General features: G+C 50.4%; 1 protein-coding gene across 9 annotated transcripts in view; it reads right to left on the bottom strand.

Annotated features, from left to right (window-relative positions):
* GRIK4 (glutamate ionotropic receptor kainate type subunit 4) overlaps window positions 1-21,339 on the bottom strand; it is a 166,320-nt gene that overhangs the window by 56,930 nt on the left and 88,051 nt on the right. For 5 of the 9 annotated variants that reach the window (XM_084495963.1, XM_084495961.1, XM_084495962.1 and 2 more), the window contains one exon: window positions 630-794. In XM_084495963.1, coding sequence (XP_084352089.1) covers window positions 630-794 — 165 coding nt within the window. Of the gene's footprint in view, window positions 1-629; window positions 795-1,030; window positions 5,413-6,843; window positions 7,027-7,442; window positions 7,478-21,339 lie in introns of those variants that run through there. The other 4 variants (XM_084495965.1, XM_084495968.1, XM_084495966.1 and 1 more) reach the window with 4 other exon arrangements.

Below are 21,339 nucleotides of genomic sequence, written 5' to 3'. Positions count from 1 at the left end.
CCTTTTACAAGAATCTCTTGCAGATCCTTTTGGCCTCTATCACTCTGGCTCCCAAGAGGTCTGTGAGATGTTGACCATCAGGGATTTTTAATCCACCAGCGTGCAGTTACCACGTTGGGCATCAACACGAACACCTATCCCAGAGACCTGTTTGCATTAGAGGATTTTAAGCAACATGGAAGGCGTGCTGCTCTTTCAAAAATAGCTCTTTTCAATCCACATGATTTCAAACATCACTTGAAAATTCCACTTTGTGTAAACAAATCCGCTGCCAATCTAACGCTCTGAGAGAGCCATCATGTTTGCTGACACACAGCCTTCCGCGGGGTGTTAAAAATAACTTAATTGCACTGAACTTGCCCAGAGTCTCTTATTTGCGCACCATCGAGGGCTTTACAACGGAGCAGCACCTCCTGTATCACTGCTCCTGTTTACTGACACACAGAGTGAAGAAAATAACTTGTCCCGAGCTGCTGAGCTGAGCGGTGGCAACGCTCACGGTGGGACCTGGGTCAAAGCCTCAGCTATGATAAATTTACGCTCTGCAGTGAGTGCAGTGTGCCAGGAGCCTCCAGAGAGGTGGCAGAGAGAAGAGCAGGGGAGGAGCAGCCCCACGGAGAGATACTCACTGGTTTCTGCCGTCTCGTACTCGCTGTCCCGCAGCAGCTCGAAGATGTCCACCTCCACCTTGGCCTTCCCCGCCCGCTCGGGCGCGCGGTTGATGCGGTTCTTGGCCAGGGTGATGGAGAGCCGCTCCCCTCTGCTGCACTCCATCGGGTCATCCAGGATGGCAGCTGCGGGATCAAAAGGGGACGGCAGAGGTTAGGCTCAGGAGGACTTCACACACCCCAAACCCCCGGCCGTGCACCCCCTGGGCTCTCCAATGCCGTGCCAGCAGCCACTGCAGCAGCATCACTGCTCCTGCCAGCGCATCCTCCCTCCTGCGCCCGGCCTTTCGCACCGTTTCGCCCACCTCCAGGCCTTGCCAGACACGGGGGCGGTGAAGTCTCTGCAGCAGCGGCCGCGTTACCTGCCGGCATGCTGTGGCTGCCCACGCTGCTCAGCTCCGGGTGGTGCCAGCACCCGCGCGCTCCAGATGCTCCCGCAGGGGGACCCCTGGCTGTGCCGCCCCTGGCAGCACTGACCGGGGCACTGCCCCACATCCCGACACACCAATAATGCAAGAACGTCCCCAAACAGCCCCGTTTTGTTCATAAAAAAGCGCTGGTGCTGTGCTGAGAGCAGCCCATCAGTGCTGATAGCTGGAATATTTCGGGAAGCACGTGGGCAGCCGTGGGTGGGGAGGGACAAATATTTTTCAAACAGAAAGCACTTGACTCTTGAACTCAGCTCCTGGGCCCACCCACTCAAATCTGTGTTAGGCAGAGGGTGATTGTAGGGGGTAGTATTTTTATTTTCTTGACGGAAGGCAAAAAGCAGCCGGAGCCGAGCGTCAATCACAGCTTTTCATTGAGCTGCCGCAGCTTCTGCAGCCCCCCCAGCGCCTGAGGGGTCTCCTCCAGGTTGCCTGGGCTTTGTGGGGTATATCAGAAAGGCACCGACACTTGTCTTCCTTTTCTAAAGTCACTCCAGAGGGAGCCACATCGTTCAGAATTGCTGCCTGGGCTGGAGCAAGCCCTGCACGTGCAGATCAGTGGGGCTCCGCTGGGCTGTGTGGCAGGGAACTGTGGAGCTCACTGCAGCAGCTGGCTGCCTTCTTAAAGCTCTGAAATGCATCGTTGTGCTGTTTTTTCCTCCTTTTTCTGCCTTTTTACTTACCCGGTTTTGCATTTTCAATCTTGGGAGCACACAGCTGGTTAGAAAATGCGAGTGGGATTGTAGCACAGCCATACATAAAAGGAGAGCTGTCTGCTTCCCAGGGACGGACGTGTACCTGGACTCTAGAAGTGTCCAGCAGTCCTGCATTCCATATAACTTAAGGGACAGCCACGAAATTCACCTTTCTGCACCATTTTTGAATCAGAAAATAAGCATCATGGAAGATAACTGGGCACCAACCCCGCCAGTGAGGCAGAGGTGGCCCCCCCTTAACCCGATTTACTTCGCATCCCACCAATACCCACACGGGAACTCCTCTTCTTCCTGCTCTTCCCAAGTTTTATAGGAACGTGGCTGAACTCAGGACTGATGAGGAGAGACACGGCAATACTTCTCGGAAGAGATGCACAGATGTCTTGGCGAACGTTGCCGGTCCTCCAGGCGCCACCAGCTTCCCTGCTCCGCAGGCACGCACGCACCGGCGTTATCTGCAGGCTCAGGCCGTTAATCTCAATCTCATTAGGCAAGGAAAAAGGTTGGGCTTTTCCTCCGAGGCCAGGAGCACGGATCACAAGTTTTGTCAGATGTCGATGCGGCTGGTGACCGCTCTTAATTATGAAGAAGCCAGGAGAGGAAGGGGCCAACCAAGCAGCTTGCTCAGGTCCCCCCTTCTCCAGGAAAGCAGCAGCAGGCAGAGAAGGTCCTGAACCATCCCCATATCTCAGAAGAAGGTCCTGAACCGTTCCCATTTCTCATCTACAAAGCCATTTGGTGTCTGTGCACTTTTCTCTTTGGCTCTGCTTCCAGGAAAGGGTAGAGCACTGCACTCAGTCAGATGAGCATCACAAAATGCCTCCTGCCTCCCAGGTGCTGACGAAGCAGAATTAGAGACCGGCGGGGGGAGCGTGCGTCAGCACCCTACACTCGTTATCCTGCAATTTTGGGCTTCAACAGTCACTAAGCCGGACAGCGTTTCCAAGTCAATTGTCATTTTCCAAACAAAGTTCACTTTGCTTTTCCACCACTACATAGTTAAACACATTTTAAAAATGAAAGACTTGAAGCTGAAGTGGTTCTAATAATCTCCTCGGGTCAGCTAAGTACAAATGTTTGCACAGGGATGTTACGTCTCTATTCTGGATGATGGCTCTTTTTTTTCCCCCTCATTGTTATTTTTGGAAATCTTGAAACTCGCCCTATGGCTGGTAAAAAATACATAAATTGCCTGTTCAGTTCTGACAGAAACTGAGATTTACAGCCCACCTGGGGGCTCCAACCCTCTTCTCTGCACACCGCAGGACGCAGCCAGACAGCCCAAATGCCATGATAGAGGTGGTGGTGGCACGCAGGGACCAGCCACCAAGCAAACTGCAGCACCGTGTCCCATCTTCCTGCAGAAGAAACCCCACAAAAGCTGTAGAAACCCCACACAATTTGTTTCCTTGAATTCTAGGAGACTAGTTAGTTTTAACCACATATTAAACCAGTCCCCAGGACAGACTGGGTAATGAGACCGAGCTAATCTTTATGTATTATAGCGAGCGGATGGAAAAGGTCATTTAATGTTTAAAAAAGGTTGGTTTTAAAACTTCATGTCTTGGGATGCAGTGCCAAAGCTCATCTAATAGTGGCATCATTAAGTATGAACGAAAATCTTTATATAAATTCCCTTTCATCTATTCCTGTCTATTAAAAATGGGAAGCTGCATCAAGTAAATCTTTAATCCTGAAAACTTACAGCAAAGTCTTTGAACTTTGTTGGCCTCAAAAATCACTTCTCTCTTCGCCGTCATAATAAATGTCTCCAATCTCGACTGCCTTCGCCACGAATTATGGGGAAAATATTTCAGAAGGAGCTGAGAGCACCAGGGCTGGCGAGGCTCGATTTGGGCTGCAGAGGATTTCACGGGGGCTGAGACTCAAGTGGAGCCAGCAAGGACCGGAGGTGCTGAGCTTTTCTCAGGAGGAGCTGGCTGGCAACATCTTTTCCCATGGGAAATTCCCATCATGATGGATAAAACTCCTTGTTAGAGTAATAATTCTTATTTTAGTCGCTATGCCCAGGTTTTCTTTACGTTTAAGACAAAGCCCACAGATCCCAGAGGCTAGAAGCCAGAAGAGCTTATTGCTTTGGATGTGCACTGAAAACAGTTGGCTTATGGTCACTCAGGATTCAAGCAACAAGGGACTTCTTATTTGAAGTTTCCATCAAGCCCAAATTTCAAATTAAACACTCTGAGTTGGTGATTCAATAGCCAGGACCAGAAGAGAGGCATCACTGGTAGCCAAAGACATGCAAGGTGGCACGACGGTGCCTCTGGGAACCACAGCATCCATCCTTTGCCTCTCCTACATCCATCACGCTCCCCTCCGGGATCCCCCAGCCCTCGGGGGCACAGGAACATGAGAGCTTTGTCCAGATGGGTTTTAGGCAGTCCCCAGTTGTGACCTCCTTAAACTCCAGAAGCCCTGACCCATGGCACGGGCACACGTGGCTGCCCTTATGTGCCCTGGGGAGCTGACCTTTGGCTGCAGCATTTCCACTCCTCTTAGGCTGACAGCAGCCACAGCAGTACGAGAGCCAGGTGCTCCAACTCTGCTTTTCTCCTCTTGCCCTGAAGAATCATCTCCTCCAAGAGGAGGACGGGCATTCATTGCCCTGAACAACTCAGTCCCACTGCCTTTGCTCAAAAAGCTGATGGGGGACCAGTGGTGCTGTCAGCATGCGTGGTTCGACAGCTGAGATACAGCAACTCACCCTATTAAATGCACCAGCCAGTTCACAGACACCCAAATTCACCCCGTTTCTATCCTCAGCTGGGTTTCAAGCAGCACCAAAAAAAGCAGAAAGCCTTTATTTTCCCGTTCCCCTAAGCCATGCGGCTCCCCAGGGTGCCAGCCACCAGGCTCACGGCACACGCACGCCGACAAGCCCAGCACGGTTCCAGTTTTACTGCCTATCCCTGCTTAATTCATGGCCTGAGCAACATCTAATGAAGCAGCGTTTTTATAGTCATAACAGGGAGCAGATGCTACAGGGAGGTTTGTACACTGCTACGACAAGCAGCGTGCAGCTGACCTTCCCCGTTAACTTTATTAAGCGTTGTTGGGTTTCCTCAGAGGCTCTCCATGCTGCCGAGATGTAACGCCAAGCTCAGAAACACAAATGTGTGCAAACACATCTCTGCTCTGGTGGCTTGGAGATGAAGGTTTAGCCAAGGCCTGGCTGAGCAGACATGGGATTCCACCATCCATAACTGTCCCTCTGAGCTAGGAAGATGTAAAGCCCCCCAGAATATTTCTCTGGTCTCTCCTCTAGCATGGTAAGATCCCACCTCCGACCTCTTCCGATTCATACTGTAAGCACGGTCCTCATACCCGCTGTGCTCCCGGGATGAACGGCCAAGAATTGTCACCTCAGCTCCACCAGATCTCAACCCTTAGAAGAGCCAACACCTCCCCCAGGAGCCCATCCTGGTCCTGAATCCAGGAACCAAGACACAGCAGAAAGCCTCCAAAGCTCACACGTCCTCAGGTGTCCTGCTGGGACTCACCAGCCCCAGGAGATGCCCTGAGCCATGAGGAATTACCCCACAGCTCCAAGCCTTCTCTTCTTCTTCCTTTTCTTCTTCCTCCTGCCCTTTTGCCTGCTGCTCCCCAACCCCTTTTGCTACCATCACCACCCCAGACCCACCTGCGCCTGCTCCCGACCTCATTAACACCAAATTAGCTCAACCAACAAGAGGCTCCGGGCTCATTTAGGGGGACAATAGGCTAAAGATGGGTGCAGGACTGCCTCGTTTTGCAGGCTTCCCTCTGCTGCATGCAGCATCCACCCCTCAGGCTGTAAATACAGCAAACGATCAGGAATTTGCAGACTTCCTCATTACGGGGCTGCCAAGTATAGCTCCAGTGGAGAAACAGGTGGGATTGTGTTGCCATTATAATCTCTGAAGTGCTGCTTAAAATTAAAATAAAAAGTTGTCAATATGCTATCACTCGGAGAGGAGAGAAGATCTCATCGAGGAAAAAGAAAATCTAAAAACATAAACTCGCTCCTTCACAGACAAAGAGACTGGATAATGTTTGTCTGATCAGCGCAGCGCAGGGCTATTTATTGCTCTTGGCCAACATTTGAAATCTGCATTTAAATGGAGCTTCCCTCTCCTTTCTGCTATCCAAAGAGAGCGAATTCAGGAGAGACGGGGAAGGGGAGACGTGATAAAAACAGCTCAGGGCTTTAGTTTCTGCTGCTTGAAATGCAGCCTCCCTTTTCTCTTCTTTAATAATTGCTTTGTGTACATAAAAGCAGAACGGTGGTCTCTGGGAGGGGGAGTTTCCAGGGAGCCAGGCAATGCTGCTTCCCTCCTCGAGCTCTCTCTGCAGAGCTGGGGACCCTTTGGCCATGCTGCTGTGGGCAGGTAAAAGCTCTGCCGAGTCCTCTGGCAAGGAAAAAGCATCTGCAAGACAGGTCTCGTCTCATCCTCTCGCTCCTTTGCTCATGTGCAAAGAGGAAAACCCACTCAGGAGACAAGGTCCTGCTATTCCCACTGCAATCGCCCGCTTTTTCCAAATACAAAGCTTGCCAGGAGGCAGCCAGCAAAGCACCTGAGCTTGGAGACAGGAGCAGAGGTGCACAAAGGGACGAGGAAGGGGTCTGACATGGAAATGCCACGTCCAGACCTGGATCTCTCCTCTTGTGCAGAAGCAGGACAGCAAACCCAGCTCCTCCAAAGCCAGCCAGCAAAGTGCTGGGGGTTCCCACTGCCCCAGACCACAGCTACCAATAAATCCCAAGCTGCAAATTCAAATAACGTCCTTGCAGCCAGATAAGTCACATTTAATCCCCTGAGAAACCTCTTCAAGGGCTTCCCAAAAACGAGGAGAAAAAGCAGGGAGAAGGAGAGATGGCTGCTTGAACCTCCCTGAGGTGCAGGGTCAGGCTGAGGCAGGGGATACAGAGTCAGGGCTCTGGAAGTAAGGGATGCTGGAGGCCTCGAGGGGACGAGGTCCCTCGAGGGGACGATTTTGCCACAGAACTGCAGCTCCTGGCTGGACACTTACCCATATCCACACGCAGTCGGTATTAGTGCCTAAATCTTGTTTTCTTAGGAAAGCAACCTAAATCCACTGAAGTTGTGAACATGGTTTTCCTGCCTGTCTCTTGCTTCAGTAACGTCAAGCTGAGTTGAGTTTCATGAGGAAGGTTTTCTGCCCATTTTCTTGGTCCCAGGTGACCAGCAGCAGCTGTGGTTTTTAGGAAGAGAGCAGTGGGAAGACCTGGTGGGGCCAGCAAATTTGGCAAGCCCAGTAAAGAAGCAAGATCTTAATTAAGTCAGGAGAGAGCATAAATACAAGAAAAATAACCACGCAAACCCCAAGTGCCACTGCCAGGCAAACAAAAAAACAAACAAACAAACAAAAAAAGAATAACGAAGGAAGAAACAATGCAGAAAATTCTAAGCTTAAAAAAAAATAAATAAATGCCAACAAACAAATGGGGAAAGTCCACCAGGATTTATGGCTATAATCAGAGATCGGGGAGGTGGCAATGCACAACGCAGCCGTGGGGCTCTGGAGGCTGGGAAGTGGCTGCAGAGCCCCAGACGATGCTGCACGCTTTCCCAGTCACATACAAACAATAAAGCATGTTCTGTACCTACAAGACAGATCATCACAACAGCCCGGGGCTCTGTCCCCAGAGGTGGCCGTATTTCAGTGGCAGCCAAGGCTGCTCCAGCGCACGCAGCTCTCTGCAGTGCTCTGGGATTTACGGATTGACAACGATGTAACGAGAGCAACGCTGCCCAAACAGGCACTTTGCTCCTCTTGCAGGTGGAGCCATTTCTTGAATCTCCAGCACGCAGCAGGATGAGAGGAATTTAGGGCCAGTGGAGTTTCATTTATGTAAGTGGGGTTTGGAAAAGGCCATTTGTGACCGTTTTTCCCTTAGCCCTTCCTGGTGGCTTTGCATTTAAGAGCGGATTTGCTCTTCTTTCTTCACCTCCCTCCTTTCAAGGATGCTAGCTGGGGTTTTGGCACCGCTTCCTGATTTTTCCCAGGCTGGCAAACACGAGCGCACTGCAGAGGAGGCACAGCTCAGACCAAGTGATGGAATAGAGAAGTACCAGGCCCCACTTCCAGGCTCCCCCCAGCCAGCTGATTAATTGCATACACAGAGACAGCAAATAGCCTTGGATGTGTCCCCAAAGTCAAGGTGAGAAGAGGTAAAAAAAAAATTGCACTAAGAGATCTGGGGTTCTGCTTTTACCAGTAAGGTGAGCTTACAGATATTTTGCACCATTTCTGCTCCTGTTACAAATCATTAGCCCCTGCTATTATTACAAATCTCTACCAGCTATACCCAAGGACAAGGACCTGCCATGCTGGATGCAGATCCCAAATATGACAGTGCCTTAAGAGACAGGAGACAGACAAATGATAGGTGGAATGGTTTTCAGTCGCTTGTGATGGATGAAGAACAGAGGCGCGATGAGAAAAAGCGTCTCCCCAAGGTTTTGTAAGACCACATGGCAAACAATCAGAGGTAAAATGCCAAAAGACTTCAGAATCCCTTTTCTAGCACCTCAGCCTTTTTATTTGGTGCCACTGAAACTTGATGTTTCTGCTTCAGCCCCCAGGCACCCAGGTGCATCGCAAAAGCCAAGTGAGAGCTGTTAGCTGAGCTTCGGGGAGACTGGAAGCTCCAGGAGAGGCAGCACATTGAGAGATACGTGTAGGAAGATAAATAAAGACCTGGGTCAGTGCTACTTGGCTGGGTATGGAAGGCTCAAACTACACATGGAGCTTTTACCAGCAGCTGAGAGGGTCGGGATGCACAGAGGACAATTCATGGCCCCTAAACCAGGTTGCAATTTGGCCCTAGCAAGCACAAGTTGGCCTTTTGGGTCACTGCTCCATGCCCTGGCCCCGTGGGGAGCACCACGTCCTACCTGCCAGCACCTCCTTGTCCCCACGCTGCCCAGCTGTCGGTGCACAGAGCCGCAAGAGAAGAGCATGGCCTGGGAGGAGGAGGTGGCTGCAGAGAAGCTGAGCAAAAGATGGGCATGGGTGGGAAAAGGTGACCTTGGAAACCTCACCCCGGCTGCAGATGGCCCAGATGTATCAAGCGACATGGAAGAGCTTGATCCAATTACCAAACAATGACACCCGAGCCCTTCAGGATCGTTTTCGTCTCTTTGTTTTACTGTCAGAAAAAAAAAAAAAACAACTTTTCCTGCTGAGTCACACTGAAATGAGATGCTAAAGAGCTGCCACACCAGATGTGGAAGCCCTTCAGATCCAATTTCCATCAATCTACACAGCCTCTATTTATTTATTTTTTGCCACTCAGCCCTCAGCGATTTAATAGGTTACTTTAATGTCTTCCTGCCTTTTCTCCCTGGCGTGCTCTGCTCACGGCATTTTTTCCCCTGACTTTCAGCTTCTGGATGGGAGAACAAGACAGGAATTCTCGTTGCCCTGGATTCTGACATGGTTTTCCCTCCCTTTACATCCCTTGTAGTAGCAAAATGCTAGTTCATCTACACTCAGCTTGTATACCTGATTGATACGAAAATGATGATGTGTTGATGGAAAACGGCTTTTTCTTTCTTTGCTTGTGTACAGTGGCTCCTGTCCAACCCCCAGGCAGTGCCTGTGCCCACTTCCCTAATGCTGAATCCACACTGCAGCTGAATGCAGGACAGCAGCACGTCAGTGCTCAACACCAAGGCTCAGACTTAGAGCAGAAAAGGCACAGTCCCACCACCAAGGTTTCCAGAAGCCCATCTTTCGCCTTCAGCACGGAGCCTTCTGACACCTCCTGCAAACTGTACCATCTCTAACACAACTTCCTTGAATATTTCTCCTTGGGGTACCTCCACGAAGCAAAGAAACACTGCCGTGCCCCTTCAGAAGAGGCCAAGAAACACGTGGGTATGCAGGGAAGCTGAAATGAATTGAGACCTGCAGGTAACGCGCATCAGTTACAGTACATTACATTCTCATGTGGGTGCTCTCATTTGGAAAAAAAGCAGCTCCGCTTTGTTGCTAGATTACTTTTTAAGACGAGGAACCTACAGAGACCTAAGGGTTTCTCGTGCCTGAAGTGATGCGCAATAACATCCCTGCTTGAGGCAATTTGTCTTTGTCCTCTGGAGAGCGTGCCTGTGCGGGGTGACAAACACCGCCTGGAGAATCGTTGGCACAACAGAAAGTAACCGCAATATCCTCAAACATTACTCAAACTTCCCCAAGTGTCTCTAGGTTTCTAGTACCACGTTTCTGTAGGAAAAGAACCACTTTTAGGCAAACGGATTTTGCTTTCAGCTTGGGAGCTCATTACAGATTCCCCTGCATCTGTGCAACGTGGAAGAGAAAAGTTTGAAATATGTAAAACTGGAAAGGGTGGAAAGAAAGAAAATAAAAAGCAAGGATAAATAAAAAGCTCAGCGGCACGGACTAAATCAAACCAGGCACAAAAGTTCTTAGTGAACGTGATGGAAGAAACCCATAGGGAAAGATCCCACAGACTCCAGCAGCTCAGGTACGAGGGGTGATGGAAGCAGCACCGTGCTCACACAGGAGCAGAGAGGAGTTGGCACCAACGCTGGGTCACGAATGAGGCACACCAGCACCAGCCACACTTGTCTTGTAAAGCAGAGGCTGAGCAGAGTGAATTACATCCCCTGCAGTTTATTATGATGCTTCTTCGAGAGGATGCTGGATTAGTTACATTAATGCAGCACGGAACGGGATCGGGTTCACAGTGATAAGCTTAATTAAACAACAGAGTTATCCATAGGCAGTGGTTTATGTTAGAAATACGCAACACTTATGTTGATTAATTAAATAAAGTCATGGTTCAGACCATTAAATCCTCCTACGTCCAACCACCTTAATGAGGAGCTGAATCTAGCCAGACATCTCGATACTGTCAAGGCTGGGCACAAACCGGGGTGGGGGGCTCCCACCGTGCGCAGCCTGGATTTCTCTGCTGGGGGCTGTTCTTGCTGCTGTCACTTGGACAGCTAGAGCTGCTAGCCGCAGGTGGCACCACCATCCCCCTGGATCTCAAAATCTGTAAAAGACACCTTAATGCAATGCTGAGAACATCTCTGAGACAGAGAGCTGCGTGCACTGCCCTCGCTGATCCGATTTGTTCTCATTATCCCAGCCAGCAGGACTCGCCTGGAGAAACAGCTCTGCCTTGCCATCCTCTGCCCACGTGAGAGGTGCCCAGGGCCTCCTCCAGGACAGCAAAACACCGCCTCACACCCAACACTCAGGCCTCCCATCCCCATCAACCCCTCCTTGCCATCCCTCTTTCCACCCACATCACAGTTGATCTCCACGCTCCAGCTGACAGGGAGCACACAGAGTTAAAGGGAAAAGCCTTGGTCTTAGTGAAATCCAGGACATTTCCCTCCGTGAGACTTGACAAGAAACAGGAATGACCCTTCCTTTCCCTGTTTTGTAACTTTTTAGTGTTTCCTCCCCAAGCCTGGGAGGTTTTCACACCTTGAGTGCTTCAGGGAGCGACCTAGAGCGAAAAGCCAGCTTGGGGGCTGGGGTTTGCTCACCTCTCACAGCCCCTCCCAAACCCTATGGCCATTAAAAACCCGAGCTGGTCTAATTACCGGTATATTTTGACCACATGGAGAACATTATTATCAGCCTTCCCTGCCTCCCCTGGCCTGTTCTCATGAATTGTTCATGAATCCATCCCGATGCCTGCAAAGGGCTGGGCTCATGCCCTCTCGTGCCACCGATGGCCGTGACAATGCAGGGGCTGAATTCAGCCTGCGTGCCTGCTCCTGCCAAAGGAGATGCTGTGCTGGGAGTGCACGTGGCTCAGATACGTGACGGGCACGCAGCTATCAGCAGGTGATGGATGGATGGTGGCTGGGGACAGGCACCATCCTCCTCCCGGCTGGCACCAGTAACTCACGCCGTGCCTGCGGCCTCGCCGCAGTTGCCTCCTGCCCAAGTGAATTACAGGCGGAGAGAAGGGGCCGCTCGCGGGGAGTACAAGATCGTGCCTTCTGCGTGCTTGCTGCTCCTTACGGGATGTGAATCAAGGGTGCAGCGATGGGACGTCTGGCACTGACTCTGGGGGGAGCCAGGATGCGGACCTAAGTCACCGCCGAGCCCATCAAGTGGTCCCAGCAAATTCTGCAAGGATGATTATCAGCCCCTTCAGCTCTCCCAGGCTTTTTCCTTTTTCTTAACATAATCTTACCAGATTGGGAACTGGCTAATAACAATAATAATAAAATAAACCTCGTTTACAATCAGTCACAGGATTGGAGCTGTTCCCTCCATCTATTCACTATCCCAGAAATTGCCTTTTAAATGGATAACAATGATTGTGAGGGTCCAGTTATTACCTTGAAACCTCGCATTTTGATCCATCCAGTGTTGTTCTCTTATATAAATAACAGTTATTACAGTAAAGTGATTTTTCCCCTCTGTACTTCCAAAGAGTTCCTGCAGGAGATGGCAAAGAAAATGGGTTCCATTAATACCTCACTTAGGCCCTGTTGCTTTCATACTTTAACTCCCGTCATTAATCTTCTAATGTGTCTTTAAACAAATGTCATTTATTCCACAACTCTCTGGCAGCTATTCTTCCCTCTTTTCTCCCATCCCTTTCCCCCAGTATCCTCCACCGTGCGGTGGGAGCTCTTCCTCCCCTGACTCATCAGTGGGTGGTGTGCTCCTGCCAGGCAGAGAGAAGCATTTCGGCTCTTTTTCAGGCAGTTTGCTGGTAATTACAAGAAAAAATATGAGAGCCCACAATCAGGAAATACACGTCTGAAGGAGCCGTGATGGGAGGATTTCTGTCCTCCCTGGAGCCGTGCGGGATGACTTTGCTAAGAGGTTATTCTGCACTAATCCGAGGGTGCCAGTCACCTCCGCGGCGCTGGGTCCTTGTGCAGGCTCTTAGCACGGGGAAACGCTGCCTCTGGCACGCAGCATCCTCTTCTGAGCATGCTACAAATGCAATTGCCAGATGCCACTTTCAGCTGATTTGATGCCGATAAACAAGGCTGTTCATTTCATTACGCAGTCACAGGTCAACTGAGTTTGCACCTACCCACCTGCCCACAGCACTCGAGGCAAGAACCCCTGTGCCACTTCTCAGCAGGGAGGGAGAACTGCTGCCAGCCCCATTTTGTGGGGAGAAGAGGCAGAAAACGGCTGCAGCCCAATTCGGTGGTGGCATTTCCACACCAATCCTGCCCCCAGGGGGTGAAATCCAGACCTAATTTCTGCAGGGGGGTTTATTAAAATTGGGTTCTTGCAATTATAAAGCCCCAAGGGTGTAAAGGACCTGCCTGGCATCTGGGAGAGGGAATTGAACGCGCATCTTCCCCATCCCAAAATCTGCATCCCTGGAGCAGCCCTGCCCTGGGGCACAGCGCCTGTGTCAGCAGCCACTGGCTAATTATGCACTGACCAGGAGGTGCATGGGCACAAATCCAGAAGACCTTGACACATCCTGCTTACAAGCGCTGTATGTGAAGACACAGCACCCACAAAGCCATCTCCCCTTCCCCATGCCCATACACTGGCGACTCAGTGCCCCCATACACCGCTTGGGTCCCCCAGCTGCAACATGCACAACAGTGGAGGATTCCCCAATAAAAAAAAAATGGTTATCATCAGTGGGTTAACAGCAAGACCAAGCCACGATGCCAACATAAAAAGAGAACAACCTTTATAGGCCACCCACCTTTGAGTTGGGAATTTTCCCCTGCAGCCATCAACCCTGGCACCAGAAATAGCAAAGCTTAATGTCTTGAGTTGTCTTGTGTAACTTCAGGACATTTGGACTTCTTTGTTTTGCTCCTAAGAGTTATGACATTCCTTCTACCCTTTCTCAGCTACAGCCTCGTCTTCATTAGCATCTGTCAAGTCCAATTAACACGTGCACCAGCACCAGGGAAGATGATTTCTGAAGCCTCCTGTGCGAGGCAGTTGGCAGGAGCCTCCCCCCTGGAGAAACACGAGCAAGCCCCAGCATGCGGCAGGTTGCCAACCCAGCAGGTTGCCAGCCCTCTCCAAACCACCTCCCCAGGGAGCCTTGCAGCATCCTTCCGTGGTGACAGAGGACATTTTGCATGCTGGGGAACATCTGACTGCTCTCTGACCCTACAAGCCCGTGAGCTCTGAGATACATCGATTAGGTATCTACTGGTCTTTTCAGCAGCCTGCAGGGTTGTTAGGTGTGGAAGCAGCGGGGCGTCCCACCGGGCCTGGTGGCTTCACGCTGGATTAACCTCCACGTGGAGAGGTCAACAAGGCATCTATGTGCTGCTGTAACCCTTCAGATAGGGCTTAATGGAGTAAGTTGTGCAGAGGGTTGATGCTCAGCTCCTGTGAAGCACTGTGGATGGTCATTATTTTCCATTTAAGCAGTCGTCCTGCTTCTGATCAGCTGCTGCCATACCCCCATCTCTTCCCAAGGACAGCTGATGCTGCAGTGCCTACCTGCAGCCCTCGTGGACCTGCTCACACCAAACCTCATCAGCAAGACGTGCCTCATCCTTCAGCTCCTACGTGGCACTTTTAAGATTTCGGGCCAAGTTTTGCTGTTTGCAGCTCCTCTGAGCTGCTTTGCTCCTTCCAAACTCAACATGCCTCTCCCAAAAAATGCCTGGCCTGCTTTCTTGTGTTCCCGATTGAGCAGTTAATGAGGAGTCTGGATAGAGCAAAATGGACAGGAAACAGAGGCCATATGCCACTACAGCTCTCCTACTTTAAACAGGAGAAAACACAGGGAAAATAAAATTTCCCAAACATTTCCCTCAAGACGAGTGGCAGAAAGCGACAGGGGAGGAGGTGAAGTGCCAAAGACCCCACTTACCCTGGGGAACACTCATCACGTCTTACACCCCTGCACATCCTTAACCCCATGAAGCATGTTAACGAGCAGCGCGTTAACATCACTGGTGCTAAGCAATAACCCGCGCTCCTCCAGGAATAGTTTCCAATACAACCAGTCCCATCTATGTCACTTATGCATGAGATCTCTTTTTTGCTATTTCTTTAGGTGGGTAACTTTACCACAAGGCTGTTTCCTCTTTGTTTTATTCATTTATTTTTTACTAGAAGAAGGTCATAAAAGGAATAAAAACACTGAGACAGACCCCAGTAATCTGTTGTTGGCATAAAAACCCCTGACAATGTCTTTTAGGCCCAAACTATTTTGTTTCAGACCACGAAAGACATTGAAATTTCTCATGGAAACAAGCCCAGTAAATAGGTTTTTCTCACAGAGAGCTCTCGTTACATCTCTTAAATGCCTGTTTTGTTTGTCAGTATTTGTGCAGGAGCTGGTACGTGGCTCCTGTTAAGAGCTATGAGATGCTGCTACAGTACAGCAGATGTAAATCACCTGGCCATAACTTCATTTGTTATATAACCAAAATCTAATACATATGTGTGTGTGTAAATATGAATAAAACATGAAATGATGACTTTAGTTTAAAACCAGCCAACCATCAGGCTAATGGGACTCCAGTGCTACCAGGAGCAGTAAAATCCTGTCCCTTTGCTTGCAGGAGCTTGGAGGCAGCAGCCTCACCTCCCCTCTCCTCCGGAGCATGTCTCAGACCTGAGGTCCTCGAACATCCCTTCCTCCTGCACCCAGCTGGAGATTAAGCATGCCCACCCCGCCTTTCTCACCCCAGATATTAAAAACCGCCACGTACCTAGCCTAAAAAGGTTGGCAAGACCCACGGCTCAACATTCAGAGCTTCAATTAAATCAATTAGCATCCCCATACACGGCTAATATTGGAGACATAAGAGAGGCTTTACTATCCAAGTAGAAAATCAGTCTGTGTGTCCAGATGGTCACTGGAGGCGCTGTAATTGCCATCCCATCACCGTAACTGCGCGCGTTTGGGCCCGTTTCAAAGGCGCCGGCCCCGTTTGCCTGTTTGGAGGAGAGCCTGTGCCATCTGGGCGAGACGAGGTTCATTGTCTGCCTGGCATCGGCGGGATAAACACAGCTCCCCCGTTCACTGCCACTTCCTAATATTGACTCTGAAAAGGGAGGAGAGGGACGTGCAAGGACTTTTCATGGGAAAACAGTTCAAGAAGCCTCTCGGCACAGAAGGGTGCCCCAGGGAGGCGCTGGATCGGGCTGTGTGGTGCGAAGGGCTCCAAGCCCTTGCTGTGCTCTAGCTGCAGAGGGTGCCACAAGACCCTCAGGACATGATGGGCAAGGCATGGAGAGAGCCCTGGCCAAAGCCAGAGCCCCAAACCTTCCCATTTTCTGCTCTTTATCATGAGCCTGCAAGCACAGAGGAGCTCGGTGGGTTTCATCCTCACATCACCACCGCCTCCAATCTGTTCCTCATGCATGCTCTCCATCGGAGGGGTGCAGGGAGGGAAACCCACCTGCACAAAACGCTGTCTGGGACGGTGGTTTTTAAAGGCAAGAGGCAGGAAACAGACACCAAGCTCTGTGCTCCACGTCTGTATCGCTCTTCTCTAGCTATCCAAAGCGATGCAGCACCTGAAAAGGCAGCGAGCACATCAGCGCCCCTAGGGCAGCCAAATTAGCTCGCTGTGCTTCCTGCGCTACAAAGGTGCTTAAAAAAAATGACTGAGGTCCAGCCCCAGCCATAAAGCGAGCAGAACGTGCACAGGACGGGCTCAGCCATAACTTTTGAAAGCACATCAGCTCCCTACCTCACATCGTAACGACAGGAAGGGGATGCTCAGAGCCAGTGAAGCCTCTAACTACCTTTAAAAACCTCCTATTAGTTTCCTTATGTCATCTCCCTGTCTGAACGAGCAGGAGGATAATCCTTCTGTTCTCGCACACTCAGTCGAGTCCAACCTGTCAGCAGCAGCGCTCATTATGCACCTACGTATTAAACACACACGGTTCCTTGCCTACTGCAACGCAGCTATTAAAACAAAGGAAGCAACAGCACCAAACACTTTTGCCTGTGCGAGAATAAAACGTATTATAAAGGAGCTCATTATTGGAAAGAAGATGGGAGAAGTCTGACAAGATGAGAAGCCCGGCGTAATTCTGCTAAGAGCAAAACAGGTTACAGAAGTGAGCCTGGGAAAATGGAAGCATCATTCTCTCCTGACACGACACTGCTTCAATTAAGTTTTCTTACTGAGGTAACCCGGAGCCAGCACAGTGAGGTAACAGATGGAAGGGCTGCCCGGGAGGGAAAGTGCAGGGCTTTCCTGTCTGGAGTTACATGAAACAATTTATTGTTCCTTTTATTTTTTTTTTTTCTCTGCTTGCATTTAGTGTTTCTGACGAGGTCAACAGAGAGGGAGCGGAGAAAGCCTGGATTCAGCCTCACATTGCAGACATCAGAGGGGAAACATTCAAATTGAGAAAGCTACGAGAGCAGCAATTGGAAATCATATGCGTGCCTCTCCTCACCTCCAGCCCCATTTCTTTATCTTCTTTAGAACTGTTGCATTAACATAGTTTTCAAGAAAAAACATCAAGAAGCTCCTGTACACTTCCCAGCACTGTCTGCTGGTTTGCACCAACCAAGCGGCACCCCCAGGACTGCCAAGGCTGTACCGAACCCCAGGAGGTCGGGATGTCTGCGGGCAGCCAGGGATGGCATTTTGGGAAACGAGCAGAGGCAGGCTCCAAAACAGCCCCCCGGCTGCAACCAGCAGGTATTTTGGGTCCTTCCTTGCTTTTCCTTCCTCATCCAGCATCCGCAGCCCGAGGTGCTTTCAGCAGCTGGCCAGAAAGCTGCCAGGTTTCGGCTTTTATAGAGACCTCACCGAGCTCAGCCCCATGTAGCCCTCGGGCTACTGCACCAGGCTTTGTTTAGAGACAATCCTGAAACCTCTCCACAACTTCTCCCATCCCTGCTCTTCGCATTTCACATTAAATTAACCAACAGCAAGAGAAAGTTGAACCCCTGGCTTTAAGTTTCTGAGCTCGTTCGCTCTTTGGTTTTTCCTTTCCAAAAAAGCTTATTTAACCTGATGTTCTTCCTTCTGTGCGCCCGGGGAGACAACGCCAGAGATGTGCACGGCTCTGGCACAGATTTCCCAGAGCCACGGCGCTCTGCCTCTTTTCCCAGTACTTCTCCTGGTGACGATCCCCATCCAGGGCTGGGCACGCGTCCAGCTGAGCCAGACGACAGGGAAACCCAGGGGATGGAGCAGAGCCTGGATGCAGCCAATGTACAAGCACCTTCAAAAGCATCCCTGGCCTCAGTCAGCCGTCCTTCCTCCTCCTCTCCTGTGCCTGAGTCTCCTGCTGCAGTTCTGCTCCCATCTCAGAGCTTCTGGAGCCAAGACCAGCAACCAGCACCCTTCCTCCATTAGCCAGGACGGAAACCGTTTCCCTGCCAAGCAGAAGCAACGCTAGCAATTTCATTTCCTGCATATCTTTAATTTTAGTCTTGAATATATATTGCTTGCTTAAAGTACACACACACAAAAAAAAGAAAGAATAAAAGAAGAATCACATGCCCTGCAAAGCCTCGGCGCAGCTTTAACTCCCCAGGGGGACAGGTGAGAGCATCTGCGAGACAGACCTATGTGGATGGCAGAAACAAAAGAAATCACTGTCACAGCCCAGGGAGGGGGAGATGAAGGGCAGCAGGGACAGCAAAGTGGTTTCTGATACCTCTAAGGTTACAGCTACTGAGTGTCTGCTCTGAGACTGGTGGTGATGGAAAATTTCTCTCCCCAGATCTGCACCAGGCACAGCCGGTGAGGCTCAGCCTCCTGCACAAGCTGCCATCGGACCTGGCGAAGCGGTGCTCGCAGTGCTGAGTTGATAAGGTTAATTAAAAACACGAGAACACACGCACACGCCCAGGTAGCAGGAAAAAGAGAGCAGTTAGGTTTCTTGCTCCCTGTTTTATCTCACTGAAGACATCCCGATAATAGAAAACACGGCGAGCAGAAATATGGATTTGTTATTACCTCTATTTGCTGCAGGGACAAGGGAAGGCTTTGTAGGAATGCAGCTCATCGAGTACAGGCAAACAAAGCCCCTTTGTTTACTGATTTCTGGAGCGAGTCTACAATTGATAAACACAATTAGCCCGACAGTTGCAAAAGGAAAACGCTTTTCCTTACAGGTTACAGACAGCACCGGGCCAGATCCCCACCCCTGCAGTCCTCCCAGCCAGGCACGGTGCTGCCCCTTCCCGAAGGATGTCGGGGTTTTCCCTAGGAGCCCTGAGAGCTGAGCCACCTCGCAGAGGACAAGGTGCCGGAGGAAAGCCCAACTCGAGGTTGGAAGGATGGGGAAGGAAAGGCTTTCTGCAAGAGGCCAGCACCACCAGTCGGTGCCTTACCCTCTGCTGTGTCAGACAGAAGACCTAGTGCAGGGAAAAACAAAACTAAGATTTGCAAAACCAAGGCTGAATACACGGCTTATACACGTCAGGCTGAATAAAAAGTAATATCTACACAATATATCACACAAAAAGCTGTCTGTGGCTATCACATGAACAGCATCACCTAAAATCTCTTATTACTTTTTTTTTTTTTTTTAAGACAAAAGAAAAAATACCTGACATCTCCTCTTTCGTCTTTGCTACCAGATAATCTGCCTAGACAGATACTCGAAATAAATGTGTTTCATTTAATTTGGGGCTTCCCGTTCCAAAGCACTGCAAAATCTATAGCCTGGTTTCAGCCTGGAGTAGATCCAGGGAACAAGCAGTCTTATTAACTATAAATAAATTTGGGGGGATGAGAGGAGACCTCCTGGTTCTCCACGAGACAGATTTCATTTGGGGGCTATTCCTGGGCAGGAACTTTCTGCTCACCACCTTCAGAGAGAACGCTCCGAGTAGGAAATTATTTCCTCTTTAAAACAGCCCTGTCACCGACAGGTCCGCCCTAAAGCGTGGGAGTCAAGAGTTCAACATTTGCTTTGGAGTTGGGTAAAGATGAATTTAATAAATAACATAATAAAAAAAAATTACAGAGGCTCACGGGCAGCTCGCAGGGCGCATGGAGGACATGGGCCAGGTCCGTCAGTCGGTACTAGAGGTAGGGCACAAGGCTTTGTGCTGCTCCAACCACTCCTTGCTCATCCCCAGCCTGCTCTCAGCACCATGCAAGCACTCAGTGGTGGCTCAGGGTTACGGTGACTTGCTTTTGGGATGCATCCACGTGGTGCAGGATGAGCAGGAGGACTCGTCCCAGCCGCTGCAAGGGCAGAGCCTGCCCTTTCCCCTATGCTTTGCTAGCAAGATACTGCTCGTGCATCACCTGCCTGGGCACTTCTGCTCACAAATGGCTCAAAAATTTAAGCACTGAGCAATTCTGCTCACAAAATGGCTCAAAGCCTGCAGGGATCCAGCTCAGCCTGGGAAGGCAGAGGGCACCGTGCCCTCCCGGGGCCGAGGCAGGTTGTTTCGGCAGCACAGAGAAGGAGCAAATTGGCAGGATTGCCGCAGACCTGACAACTGCAGCGTCCCTCCAGCGTGCCCTCCTCCCCAGCCGAGGCTGATTTAGTTATTTTTTTTATAAAACTCTTTTCTGTTTTGTTTCCAGTCCTTTCACGCCAACTTTACGATCCCTTCAGCGAAGCTCTGCACCAGGTTATATTTTGCAATAACCGAGACAAATGGTATTACGATAACTCAGGCTCCAGGCATGGCTATCGTTAACTGTCTTGTGTTTACTGCGGGTGTACGACATTCACACAATGATTTTTAAAAAGCCTGCTTTATGGGCTGATGGAGTAGTCCTGGGTTTGATCCCTGACAGGGGAGGAGGAGGAGAAGGGAGGTTTTCCAGCTCAGCTTTCTCCTCGTTCTTCTGCCTCCATTACATGCGGATTGATCACAAAATGCCCAGAGTTTCTGCTCTCTTGGCTCTAATTTTTTCATCAATTTCGTCAGCTTATGAATTTGCATTCTGGGCTCCTTTTTCTTTGCTTGAGCCCTCTGAGCCCCCCTGGAACAGGAACCCTGAGCTGCAGCAGAGCCCCGGCAACTCCTTGGGTCGCAGGTCCCCCTGCTCGGGTTGGCAGCACCAGCTGAGCTCCAAAAGAGGAAAGGTCGGGCAGAATAAGCTCCCAGGTAAAGTCAGGCACAAATAACTTCAGCCAGCTAATGCTGGGTACACAGAGAGGTGACACCAGAGAGCCTGGAAATGTCAGTGACTTCTCCAGCTCCGTGGGCTGTGTGCGCACCTCGCCTGTGGTGGCTGGAGCCAAACACACAAGCCACGAGCTAAAGGGAATAATCTACGGTGCCTGATTTTAAGGGACTGGCTTATTTTGAGGCTCACAGCTCGGCGTTAAGGTCTTCTGTCTCCCTTCCTCCCTGCCTGGATGTGTGCAGCCCCTAACAGTAAGTGGGGCTGGCCGTGTGCGACCGCTGCGGCCATAAGGAACAGCGATTTACCAATGGATCCAAGCAAGGGTGAAATGGATTTATAAAAATCAACAGTTAAACCAGCACAGCATCTGTTGCCTATGTAGGATCTTGGCTGAAACACACTTCCAGGAGATTCACAGCCCTCTCCCCCTGCCTGCACGCTGCTCGGCTCCCATCGCAGTGTTTGCAATAGCTCC

Source organism: Aythya ferina, assembly GCF_964211825.1.
Source record: "Aythya ferina genome assembly, chromosome: 22".
In the NCBI taxonomy this organism is placed as follows: Eukaryota; Metazoa; Chordata; class Aves; order Anseriformes; family Anatidae; genus Aythya; species Aythya ferina.
Note: the sequence above shows the minus strand (reverse complement) of the source record. Positions and strands in the feature narration are given on the sequence as shown.